General features: G+C 41.8%; 1 protein-coding gene across 1 annotated transcript; it reads right to left on the reverse strand.

The window, feature by feature from the left end:
• Positions 1-111: 111 nt before the first annotated feature.
• On the reverse strand, positions 112-13821 carry LOC106607411 (uncharacterized). The gene is made up of 8 exons (XM_082976152.1): positions 13804-13821; positions 13242-13325; positions 4517-4604; positions 4297-4388; positions 2107-2114; positions 1506-1652; positions 1200-1338; positions 112-829 (listed from the first exon to the last, which is right to left on the reverse strand). Exons 1-8 carry the CDS (start codon positions 13819-13821, stop codon positions 764-766), a joined length of 642 nt encoding a protein of 213 aa, XP_082832278.1. The 3' UTR covers positions 112-763.

Genomic DNA, 13821 nt, shown 5'->3' on the forward strand with positions numbered 1-13821 from the left:
GCAATAGCAGAAGTTTTTTGACACATATTCCTACATCATTAGCACACTTTATTAACACACTTTCTTTCTTTAGATTAAAGTTAGATCAATTGGAAGTAGAGGCAATTCTACATTTCACAAAATGATTTATTCAAAATAACTCAAAAACAAATCTCATCAAGTGTCAAGCACATCTCAACAAACAAATGATATTCAAGTTTTTGAAACCACATTAAGCTCTACAATGTATAGTAACAGTCATCGTTATTTCTGAAAACAATAAGTCCAATATGGTTTATCTAATGTTTCTTACTGAGGAGGAGAAACAGTTTGAACCCCATACAACTGCATTATACCGTTTAAAGTTTCAGTATCGGTGCTTCTTCTGGCAGCCTCACTGGTCTGTCCTGGAAACAGAGTCTCTGCCTCAGCATCTTGTGTCTCTTTAATCTCTTCCACATTACTTCCATGGACAATGACATCCCCTTCGGATCCTCTGACACTGCTATTCCCTGCTGCTGATGCTTTCCTCAGGTTCTGAAACAGCTCTCCACATGCCTCCCTCTCAGCCCGGCTCAGGAGGGACATATTGATGCCAAACCTGGGGGTATTGGACAGCCCTTCCAGGACCCCTATCACCGTGGCCTCATCCCCAGGCTGGAGACCACTGGATAGAAACACAAGGAACTCCCCCAGTAGGCCAAACCCCACCTCAGCCCTGAAGATGTCCTGAAGGCCCTCTCCACCTAGGGAGAGCAGGAGGCTGTATTTATCCTCTGGGTTTTCACTGCCGAACCTGCGCCAGTCCCGGCTGAACTCTGACGCTGTCCTGGAACTCTGACAACTGAGGCTTAAAATAACATTCGGGAGACATTGTGTGTTAATTACCAATTTAATGAGACTGTTTAATGTTCAGATTGCGTTAATATGCTTTGCATGCCTGGTTGGTAACATCCCTGCCGTGTACTATGAATACAGCTTGTCTAACGTAAAACTAGGAGTCCTTATCCAGGTTCTCCCCAGGATTTTTAACAAGGTGGTGCTGCTGAGTATGGCAATCTAGAGAAGAAAAAAAACTATTATTATGTCAAATAGAATCAAATGACATTGGCGCAGCCAGTCCACTAGGTGGCGCAGCACCCCTCTTACATTCTTTGGGTAGAACCCTGATATGAGAATGGAGAGATGTTTGTGTTGGTGTGAGGTGGCAGAAGTCTAACCTTTAGGCCTATTTCATCACAGCTAGTCTGGTTCTGCCCTTTGTCAGCGGAGGCGAGGGCATTCCAGGGCTGTTTGCAAGGAGCTTCAGCTTTATCCTTCCTGTCCAGTGGTTTCAGGTGGGATGCCAGGACTATGTCCCTGAGAGGATTGGGAAATAAGGTCAAAACAAACCATAAAACTGTCTGCTGTCTGGACTTCATTTCTAATGGGACATAATGATGAAAAAACATATGTTGTCTATTAATTTGTGCAACAACAGTGTGTAGGATGTTCAATTAAAAGAGAAATCAACCTAGCCATCTCACCTAAACGCCTCATAAGTTCCGACCTTCTGGTGTAGAGCACGAAACTTTGCATCATTTTCTCTTTGATATTTGTTGTCTGCTTCAACAGCAGACTGCAACTCCCGCTCTAGCGCTGAGAAGTTTATAACCTCAGGAGAGTCATCTATCCTGTGAGACAAGACATGACCAGTGAACCTATGGAATCTCTTTTTAGTTCTGTGACAGACACTGTACTCAGAATTGCCTGACAATCAGACTGTGATACTGTACATCTGGTTCAGTCTGAGGTTAATCCCATATCTTTGTTTGAAAAAGTTCCTATCACAAGCTCTACAAGCCAGAATGTAGAATAAAATATTTGAACTTTCTATCACCTGAAGCATGCACAGAACCATGCACCCACTGGGCACAGACATTTAGTCAATTCATCTATCCATATTGGCTCAATGTAATTTTATTGAAATGGAGTGGAAACAACAGTTGAATCAACCAGTATGAATGCGTCCGGTGCATGTATTTTCATCTTGTGCACATATTTTAGGTGATAGAAACCTGAATGCACTAATTTACCAGGGCATTGACAACTTGATTTAATTACACATTCCTGTGGATGCCTTCTTACATTCCTACCTGCAAAAGGACCAAGCGCACCGACAACCGGTAAAGTAAGTTAAATATCATTTTTATTCAACATTCTGGCATGAAAAGGTCTTGAGAGGAAATGTTCCTGACGTAAAACACGTATTTATGCTAGACGTAGAATTCAATCCAATTCCACGTCGGGTCTTCAGGCAATACGTCTCAGAACTGCTTGGAGAATAAACTCCTCCAACTATGTTGCCAGATAGGAACCTTTATAGACTACCTTTTTCTTTCATTGATTCCGCGGTGGTGAACTTACCTGAGCTTTAGGTTACCTAGCTAGTAATATTTTGATGAACAATCTTAATATCTGGACGTTGTTGTTGGTATGTTGTTTGTGCTGTAGTCTGACGCAAGTCCGTGTCCCCCTCCACAAACACACGTCGTCACCATGACAACTTGGGTAAGGAAAAACAAAAAGTACTATCTGGGGTTGTTGGGACGCTCCAACACCATTGAATTTGAAATGTAGGTAAGGGTTAGGGGTTAAGGTTAGGGTTTTAGCAAAGATGTTTATTGTTATATCTGTGGTTTTAGGGTTGGGACCTTCCAAGGATCACGGATTGCAGGATCCGTGTGAAAAGCCCATGTGTAATAACTTCAAAATAAAAGTCCCCCACGATATGTCTCATTTACTGAGACCCAGCAACTCATTTTTGTCCCCACTAATGGACATTAGTTCTTGGTCCGTATCATTGACGTCATACATTTTACTTTCTCTTACTGGTTCTTCGAATTAGCTGACAATCACAATTACCACATTTTATGGTAAGACGAAGTTGTGTGTAATAATGTTTATGAGTTTGATATTAAAATATTTTTTAGTTAGGAAACATCTCAGGAATAACTTGGGAAGTTTTCAAAAAAGTTAAATAATTTTTACACATTAAGAGCTTGTTTATTAATGTCTAATGTAGTGGACATCAGGGTGTGCCAACTATTATTTACTGTACACATTTACTGTAATGTTAGATTTTTATATTTAGTAACCAAGTCCTAACGTCCACATACCATATAATAATATATAAAGGCCTCCCGAGTGGCGCAGCAGTCTAAGGCACAACATTGCCGTGCTAGAGGCGTCACTACATACCCAGGTTCGATCCCAGGCTGTATCACAACCAGCTGTGATCGGGAGTCCCATCGGGCGGTGCACAATTAGCCCAGCGTCGTTAGGGGAGGGTTTGGCCAGGGGGGGCTTTACTTGGCTCATCGTGCGCTAGCGATTCCTTGTGGCAGGCCGGGTGCCTGCAGGCTGACCTTGGTCATCAATTCTTAATTGTAACATGTTTTATTTCACATCAAACACTTATGCGATGTAATAAAAAAAATAACTTCTTTTTTGCAGGTTCCCCTCTGGATATTTTTTTTTAATGTACAAATAAACACTTAATTATGTGTCTTACAACCCATCATTAAAATTGTAGTCTTGCATTTGTTCAACATAAAAAGGACACAACTTGATGCACAACATATACCAGTATATGCACAAGCATTTCACTACACTCGCATTAACATCTGCTAACCATGTGTATGTGACCAATACAATTTGAGATATAAGTCAAGACAACTACTGCTTTGGTTCAGTGATAGTATAGGCCTGCAACTGGGTTAGCAGAACAGCTTTTTAAAATCTGATGGTCCTTCAACATGGAATCAATTTTAAAAAGATATGAAATTGCAGAAACGTCTTCCATTGAATTAACGTAAAACAAAAAGGCAAGAATGCAATATTGAAATAGCCACTGGTTCTGGTGTTGGAGAGGCCACAATGCATTGAAATAGTCCCTGGTTTTGTTCAAGGCGGAGGAGACCTAGAGCCGGTAGGCAGAGCGCTAGTGCACTGGAGGTCACAGATGGTGAGCAGGTGGATGATGGGCACAGGGGGCCACTGATGTTGACTTGCTTTTTTGTGTGTAGTACTCCCAATGTCCATGTGTTATTCCACACACTGAGACATTCAATGGGGTGCCTTCCTCTTCCAGCTGCATGTGCCATGTCCATGCTCTCCTACGGAGCTCTCTGTGGGGCGTGCCCGTCCCCGGTAAAACTTTGCTGTTGGTCCAGGGTTGGTTATGCCAAAGTTTGGTAGTGCGGCTATGAGTTCACTGTCTGTTTTCATCTTCTTTAAGCTGGAAACGAAGGATGCTACTGCAGGCCTGAAACTCACAGGATCCTCCCTCATCCTCTTTTTGAGGTCTTCAAAGATGTCCATCCACTCTTCCTCTAACGTCACCCCCTCAGCTAGTTTTCCAGATGTACCTTGGAGAGCATTACAACCATAGTATTACAACCACCATTCAGATTACCAAATGAGTTATAGGTATACAGTCTTCAATTGGAGCCCTTCACTTAATATCAGATATATTGTTGTGACATTGTAGATTTACCTGAGCCGTTAACATCAGAAACGGGAGCACGCTCAATTTCAACGGTGTCCTCAGACGCATTGCCACGGTCTATTGTAGGAGGAGAGAACTACAACCATCAGACAGCCAGATTGTTAAGTCTTCTATATTGCCTGTCAGGGATAATGTTGCGAAATTGTGAACATTCTTCATTGCAGTTATCCAGATGCTCGTTAGAATCATCAATCTTCTTCTCCACATACGATGCAACACATGCTTCCTTGAAAAGCTTGCGGTACAATCTGTAATGCACAAATGAGGAACATACCTATAGCTAATTATTTCTGGTGATAGCATTTTAAATACACTGAATGAACCTGCAGTTCAAGTGTCAAGCTACTGACTTGTAGCAGAATTGAAGGTCGGGGCAAATGGAGCGATCCACAGAGGCATGCACATCCACCTCATATTTGATCGTTTTTAGAGCTGATGAAGGAGAGTGGTCTATTTCAAACAGCTTTGTCAATTTCTCAATGGTGTCCGCTGACATCTCTCCTCTTCAGTCCCTCAGCACTTGTCAGACTGTGGTTGGGGTTGTTCTGTAGACAGACATGAAAGAGGTATCTGGGACCTACAATAAATGGAATTAAAATAAGAGAATTTCAAGCTACTTTCTGAAAACAGGAACTTCATAACTTTTAGGCCTACTTAATAACTTTGTTTTGACTTGTTGTCTTATGATAGTGTGGGTACATTTTTTGCATTTATATTACTAATCTTGATTCTCTTGGTTGGGTATGAGTGGACCTCTTCAAGATGAGGTACTTTATTGCACCATAACAATGTGTTGTTGGTACTTCTGGCTGAACTGGACCTTGTATTATGCTGGCATCTTAGGTCCACCTGTAGAAAATGTTAATTTCAATTCATGTTTTTTTAACATGGACCAATTTACTCTTATTATGTTTCATTGTAACTTGTATAGCCCTTGGAAGCCCAGGCTTCTCATGTTTCAATAGTCAAGTGAACGAGATGGGATTTGGAAGGATGGCCACACAAGGCAACAGGGCGATTCCTCACAAAAACAGGACCATGATTTTTTTGATTTTCACAAAATTTAACCCATAGAAGGTCCTTTAGAGGAAGGATTGTTGACGTGTATTTTAAAGCATAATTGAGAAATAATTAATTCAAGTTGGAACATTTGTGACATTTTGGCCTTACCCAGGCCCCCTTTAGGGTGGCAGGTAGCCTTGAGGTTAGAGCGTTGAGCCAGTAACCAAAAGGTCGTTGGTTTGAATACCTGAGCTGTCAAGGTGAAAACTCTGTCAATGTGCCCTTGAGCAAGTCACTTAACCCTAATTTGCCAACATTTTGCTCCAGGTCGCTGTACTTTTAAAAATTGTATTTAACCAGGCAAGTAATTTAAGAACAAATTCTTATTTACAATGACGGCCTATGTCAACAAGCCCGCCAATTGTGCGCCGCCCTATGGGACTCCCAATCACGTGCCACTCGGGAGCCCACTATGACCGACTGTAAAACAACACATTTCACTGTATGTGACAATAAAAAATAAATATATATTTATTTTCTTTAAAACTCCATGTTTCATCTGTATGTGATACAAAGGAACGATTGGTGTCTTATTAAACTTTAACGCTTGCTCTGTATTATGAGTAGTTTTTTTGATTTTAAGAAAACATCTCTTACATTTTTTGAAATATCGATTTCTGGTCATTTTAAAGTTATGGGCCATTTTATATAGAGAAATTGGAAAAGTAGGCAATCACAGCCCTCATTTTACTTGTATCATTGCACATCCTGCAAATCACCGGCAGAGGGCGACACATTTTAATCCACTTTCACTGTTTGTAAAGCTTACTAATTGGAACTCTAAAACTAGCAGAGATCGAACTCGAACTTTGATTTGCCCGTAGAAGCAAGTCAAGTCTGATGTTCTCTGGAAGTCCTTCTAACCTCTTCCTCAGAGCACAGTTTCAACTTCAGCGAGGATCTGAACTGTGTTTCTCCCAGTGGTTGGTATGAGCACAAAGTGTGGTCATAGTTCTCAGGCAAGAGAGTCTGTTAGAAAAGATTGGCTAAATTTGTTATCAACCTGGTCCACGCACATGCAAGCTGCACGTACATCCAACGCATGGTCCAGAGCTAGTCGTCTACTACTATACACTCCATATACGGTCATTGGGGCATTCAGAGAAAGGTTTGCCTGCAATATAGCAACAACGTTACTTTGTTGAGTTACGAAAGTAAAGTATATTGAAACCAGTCACTAAACATCGGTAGAAAAAAGGCGACTGAGCGCTGAGGCAACGTGTTGCTGTTGTCGCGCGACAGACCAGAACTACTAGTTAGCAAACTTTAGCCATTACGCTACAGTAGCTTTAACAAGTCTGTGAATAAATCGTTTTGTACAGTGTATTGTTATATTTTTTACAAGGCCTAGATGTAACGAAGAATGTTAAAAGAGATATTGTGTTAACTAGCTACCGTTAGCTAACTCAGGCTGGCTAGGGTGGGTATAATGTAAAACCTTCCAACAGGAATCTGTTCCAAAAACGTCGTAAATAACAAGGTTGTATAGCGGCCGAGTAAGATACCGGGTAGGGAGTGGGATATTTCATTACGTTTTCACTCACCACGTTTATTCCGAAAAATGTCTGTCCTCACTCTGGTAGCCTATGGCCAAACATTAAGAATAAGCTACGTGGTGAGTTGATGCCTATTCGGCAGCTAGTTACACTGCTCAAAAAAATAAAGGGAACACTAAAATAACATCATAGATCTGAATGAATGAAATAATCTTATTAAAATACTTTTTTCTTTACATAGTTGAATGTGCTGACAACAAAACCACACAAAAATAATCAATGGAAATCCAATTTATCAACCCATGGAGGTCTGGATTTGGAGTCACACTCAAAATTAAAGTGGAAAACCACACTACAGGCTGATCCAACTTTGATGTAATGTCCTTAAAACAAGTCAAAATGAGGCTCAGTAGTGTGTGTGGCCTCCACGTGCCTGTATGACCTCTACAACACCTGGGCATGCTCCTGATGAGGTGGCGGATGGTCTCCTGAGGGATCTCCTCCCAGACCTGGACTAAAGCATCCGCCAACTCCTGGACAGTCTGTGGTGCAACGTGGCGTTGGTGGATGGAGCGAGACATGATGTCCCAGATGTGCTCAATTGGATTCAGGTCTGGGGAACGGGCGGGCCAGTCCATAGCATCAATGCCTTCCTCTTGCAGGAACTGCTGACACACTCCAGCCACATGAGGTCTAGCATTGTCTTGCATTACGAGGAACCCAGGACCAACCGCACCAGCATATGGTCTCACAAGGGCTCTGAGGATCTCATCTCGGTACCTAATGGCAGTCAGGCTACCTCTGGCGAGCACATGGAGGGCTGTGCGGCCCCCCAAAGAAATGCCACCCCACACCATGACTGACCCACCGCCAAACCGGTCATGCTGGAGGATGTTGCAGGCAGCAGAACGTTCTCCACGGCGTCTCCGGACTCTGTCACGTCTGTCACATGTGCTCAGTGTGAACCTGCTTCCATCTGTGAAGACCACAGGGCGCCAGTGGCGAATTTGCCAATCTTGGTGTTCTCTGGCAAATGCCAAACGTCCTGCACGGTGTTGGGCTGTAAGCACAACCCCCACCTGTGGACGTCGGCCCTCATACCACCCTCATGGAGTCTGTTTCTGACCGTTTGAGCAGACACATGCACATTTGTGGCCTGCTGGAGGTCATTTTGCAGGGCTCTGGCAGTGCTCCTCCTTGCACAAAGGCGGAGGTAGCGGTCCTGCTGCTGGGTTGTTGCCCTCCTACGGCCTCCTCCACGTCTCCTGATGTACTGGCCTGTCTCCTGGTAGCGCCTCCATGCTCTGGACACTACGCTGACAGACACAGCAAACCTTCTTGCCACAGCTCGCATTGATGTGCCATCCTGGATGAGCTGCACTACCTGAGCCACTTGTGTGGGTTGTAGACTCGTCTCATGCTACCACTAGAGTGAAAGCACCCCCAGCATTCAAAAGTAACCAAAACATCAGCCAGGAAGCATAGGAACTGAGAAGTGGTCTGTGGTCACCACCTGCAGAACCACTCCTTTATTGGGGGTGTCTTGCTAATTGCCTATAATTTCCACCTGTTGTCTATTCCATTTGCACAACAGCATGTGAAATTTATTGTCAATCAGTGTTGCTTCCTAAGTGGACAGTTTGATTTCACAGAAATGTGATTGACTTGGAGTTACATTGTGTTGTTTAAGTGTTCCCTTTATTTTTTTGAGCAGTGTAGTTAGGTTAATTGATCGTGCAACTTTGTATGCGTTGTTTGTTGGCAACCTTGTACTTTACGAAGTTTCTGGAACAGATACCTGTTGGAATGTTCCACAAATCATACCCACCCAGGCAAGGTCATTTCGTGACATTTTTTTTTCTCATAAACTCTCAATATTTCCTCAAAGATCATTTAAGATACCTCTCAATGTAAACAAAAGAGCTAACTTTAGCTCTAACTTCCGACTGGGGAATCACTTCCGGTAAAATGTATGTACATTGAGCCTTCAAAATAAAGGGTCCCTGTACATCAACTTGGTAGAAGTTTGGATTCCAGTGTTATAAATGATACTAGTGTAGAAAGGACATACAGCATGTAAAAATACTTTAATATAAATGAGGTACAGAGGTAGACAACAGAAAAAACAATAATGAATAGAACCATCATGGTTGAGTATACACATACAAACAAGCATCAGAGACGCTAGAAAAATAACTACAAACACAGACAACAGAACAGCATTAAACTGCACTCAGGCAATTGGCCCCCAATTCCCATGCCAAGTACCAGCTGTTAATAGCTGTCCTTTAGGGAGCTTTGTAGGTTCACACTTGACAATCGTTTTTTTTAAGCAACCCACATGAAAAAAATACCACCGTTTACTATAGATTAGTACAGTACTTACTTACTATAGAATACTACAGTACTCACAATATAATTATAGTAAACTGTAGTATATTGTAGAATACTATACACTGTAGTATCCCTTGATCATGTGTAGAACTTACTATAGAATGTTGTAGTATACTGTAAAACACTACAGTAATGTATGCAAAAACACTATTCTGCAAAAACACTACTTTTTAAACTACAGTAAATGCTACAGTATTTAATTTGCATATACCTATTCCCTTTCCACATATCACAATTTGTGCCACCCATAAATGAGAAACCTACATGCCAAATATAGACCATACAGTGGGGGATAATAGTATTTGATCCCCTGCTGATTTTGTACGTTTGCCCACAGACAAAGAATCAGTCTATAATTTTAATGGTAGGTTTATTTGAACAGTGAGAGACAGAATAACAACAAAAATATCCAGAAAAATGCATGTAAAAAATGTTATAAATTGATTTGCATTTTAACGAGGGAAATAAGTATTTGACCCCCTCTCAATCAGAAAGATTTCTGGCTCCCAGGTGTCTTTTATACAGGTAACGAGCTGAGATTAGGAGCACACTCTTAAAGGGAGTGCTCCTAACCGCAGCTTGTTACTTGTAAAAAAGACACCCGTCCACAGAAGCAATCAATCAATCAGATTCCACACTCTCCACCATGGCCAAGACCAAAGAGCTCTCCAAGGATGTCAGGGACAAGATTGTAGACCTACACAAGACCATCGCCAAGCAGCTTGGTGAGAAGGTGACAACATTTGGTGCGATTATTCGCAAATGGAAGAAACACAAAAGAACTGTCAATATCCCTCGGCCTGTGGCTCCATGCAAGATCTCACCTCGTGGAGTTGCAATGATCATGAGAACGGTGAGGAATCAGCCCAGAACTACATGGGAGGATCTTGTCAATGATCTCAAGGCAGCTGGGACCATAGTTACCAAGTAAACAATTGGTAACACACTACGCCGTGAAGGACTGAAATCCTGCAGCGCCCGCAAGGTCCCCCTGCTCAAGAATACATATACATGCCGTCTGAAGTTTGCCAATGAACATCTGAATGACTCAGAGGACAACTGGTGAAAGTGTTGTGGTCAGATGAGACCAAAATGGAGCTCTTTGGCATCAACTCAACTCGCCGTGCTTAGAGGAGGAGGAATGCTGACTATGACCCCAAGAACACAATCTCCACCGTCAAACATGGAGGTGGAAACATTATGCTTTGGGGGTGTTTTTCTGCTAAGGGGACAGGACAACTTCACCGCATCAAAGGGACGATGGACAGGGCCATGTACCATCAAATCTTGGGTGAGAACCTCCTTCCCTCAGCCAGGGCATTGAAAATGGGTCGTGGATGGGTATTCCAGCATGACAATGACCCAAAACACACGGCCAAGGCAACAAAGGAGTAGCTCAAGAAGAAGCACATTATTAAGGTCCTGGAGTGGCCTGGCCAGTCTCCAGACCTTAATCCCATAGAAAATCTGTGGAGGGAGCTGAAGGTTCGAGTTGCCAAATGTCAGCCGCAAAACCTTAATGACTTGGAGAAGATCTGCAAAGAGGAGTGGGACAAAATCCCTCCTGAGATGTGTGCAAACCTGGTGGCCAACTACAAGAAACATCTGACCTCTGTGATTGCCAACAAGGGTTTTGCCATCAAGTACTAAGTCATGTTTTGCAGAGGGGTCAAATACTTATTTCCCTCATTAAAATGCTAATCATTTTATAACATTTTTGATATGTGTTTTTTAAAATATTTTTGTTGTTATTCTGTCTCTCACTGTTCAAATAAACCCACTATTAAAATTATAGACTGATCATTTCTTTGTAAGTGGGCAAACGCACAAAATCAGCAGGGGATCAAATACTTTTTTCCCTCACTGCATGTGTTCCCTACCGGTTACTATTCATTCAGATCCCAGTCCTGCCTACCAATAGGTTATGGAAAATGTAGTAGTGCTCCAGTAGGTTCCATGATGGAGAAAGCCTCTGCATCTTTGTAAAAGATCAAATAAAAACACTATAGTCAATACTACAGTAATGCCTGCAAAAACACCACAGTAAATACTACAGTATACTAGTCTGCAAAAACACTACACGACAATGTGCAAAAACTCTACATGAACTATTATAATCTATACAACAATATTTATACTAGTTAACTGTAAATACTACAGTAAACACCACAGTGAATACTACAGTAAAGTCCTCAAAAAACACTTAAGTGAATACCATAGTATTTATAACATAGTATTTTTTCATGTGGGAATGCCTACTTTCACTATGTCACATACAAAGACATGTATACAGTTAACAGCCAAGCACAGTGCTCCCAGTCCCAAATTAATTTGGTGTACGCCCTTGATAGTTAGGAGAGAGTTCAGAAATTATAGTCCCTACTCTCCATTTTCTAGATTGTGTGTATTCTGTAAAATAATACGATCAAACAAAGCAATCAGACAGCGCCCAACCATTAGACCTATAGTTTACAATACATGTACATTGAATATTTTGAAATGACCCCAATCTCACAGTTCTCTGTGATTGAAACTTCTCCATGTTCCTTTCTTCTTGGTTGAGGAGTGGTAGTAGTGCCTTCTACTGTGTGAACCACTTCATCAGTCGATCTCTGATTCATTCCTCAGAATTAGGCCACTGGGATCAAACATACTGTACTTCCTATTGGCACATTTACATCCATCACTCAACTTGGGCTAATAAAATAAAAGCGCTTTAGTGTAATACATCAGAAAACGAATGTAAACAAATCACGTAATAGTTTAAAAGCATTGTTTTAAAATAGTTCTGAAAGCATTTATATTCAAACCACAGTACAAAATGACAGGACGTGCAAATATCAGTCTGTTCCATTTGGAAAGATCAAATTATATGAAAAATAAAGCGCTTTTTGCAAAACTATGTTTCAAATTAGTCTTTTACAATCCACATACAAAAAAAGCACTGTTTTGTATACTGTACACTTAGTATACAAAACATTAAGAATACCTGCTCTTTCCATGACAGACTGGCCAGGTGAATAAAGGTTTAAGCTATAATCCCTTATTGATGTCACTTGTTAATTCCACTTCAATCAGTGTAGATGAAGGGGAGGAGAAAGATTAAAGGATTTTTAAGCCTTGAGACAATTGAGACATGGATTGTGTATGTGTGCCATTCAGAGGGTGAATGGGCAAGACAAACTATTTAAGTGCCTCTGAACGGGGAATTAGGTGCCAGGTGCACCGGTTTGTGTCAAGAACTGCAACGCTGCTGGGTTAGTCATGCTCAACAGTTTCCCATGTGTATCAAGAATAGTCCACCCCCCAAAGGACATCCAGCCTACTTCACACAACTGTGGGAAGCATTGGAGTCAACATGGGCCAGCATCCCTGTGAAACACTGTCGACACCTTGTAGAGTCCATGCCCTGACGAATTGAGGCTGTTCTGAGGGCAAAAGGGGGGGGTGCAACTTGTTCCTAATGTTTGGTACACTCATTAAAAGTACAATTCTAGAAAATAACATTTTGGTCCAGACCATTCAATCTTGTACACTACAAGGAATGTGTCAGTCATAACACCATCAGTCCTGTTCCCGATAATGTCCACAAATCCAGACTTGCGCCCAGCCAGTGCATATTGAGATGGAGTTTGTCAAGAAGAGTAGTGGTAGTGTTGAAGGCATCAGTCAGTAGTAATGCTGCATTTCAGTCCAGTTTGTGATTCAGTGCTTCTTTTTAAATTGGGGTTTGGCTCCTCGATGAGGAATCCCTTGTTTACCTGGTAGTGCTCCTCTTTGCCAATCTTCACTCCCTGGCGTGTTGGCATCATCTTGAAGTGGTTGGGCCGCTTGAAAAAGCCACACTGTGGGACAATGGTAGACGACACAAAGTGAACATTTGAAAGCGTAGACTTTGGTGTTATCAGGTTCTTATTAGAAGTATTTCTCCATTGGTGCCACCAGTATCATTATTGTAGGCAATCTCAGTCCCGCTGTTGTTTAGATACTTGACAGCGTTCTAATGTAATGACGGGTATCATGAGATATGTGAAATAAATGACCAAATCACCACACAACCAATAGACTCAAGTTCTGCAGAGCTGGTTAGTTAGGAGAAGAGACTAAATAGTTAGCAATGGGGAAAAGGTTATAAAAAGAGTTGAATAAGCATACAAAAGTCAATCACACAAGTCACAGCCTCTGAAATGCTGTTTCCCCTGTGGATAGATACTCTTGATGAAGAGAAACCCTTAATAATTTGACAGCAAGAGAGGAAGGCTGAAGTTAAGAAAAGCCATTGCAAGCTGCAAGGAGTCACAGATGGAAGGACTATTATTTTACCCAGGAAACCCAGTGCAT

The sequence above is a fragment of the Salmo salar genome, chromosome 06, assembly GCF_965601325.2.
Source record: "Salmo salar chromosome 06, fSalSal1, whole genome shotgun sequence".
In the NCBI taxonomy this organism is placed as follows: domain Eukaryota; kingdom Metazoa; phylum Chordata; class Actinopteri; order Salmoniformes; family Salmonidae; genus Salmo; species Salmo salar.

Bases quoted from the DNA above. Each gene is read 5' to 3' on its own strand.
- LOC106607411 (XM_082976152.1), bottom strand. The intron at 4,605-13,241 runs GTAAACAAGGGA...TGATGGTTGTAG, and splicing joins GCAAAGAGGAGCACTACCAG to TTCTCTCCTCCTACAATAGA. The intron at 4,389-4,516 runs GTAAATCTACAA...ATGCTCTCCAAG, and splicing joins TTCTGATGTTAACGGCTCAG to GTACATCTGGAAAACTAGCT.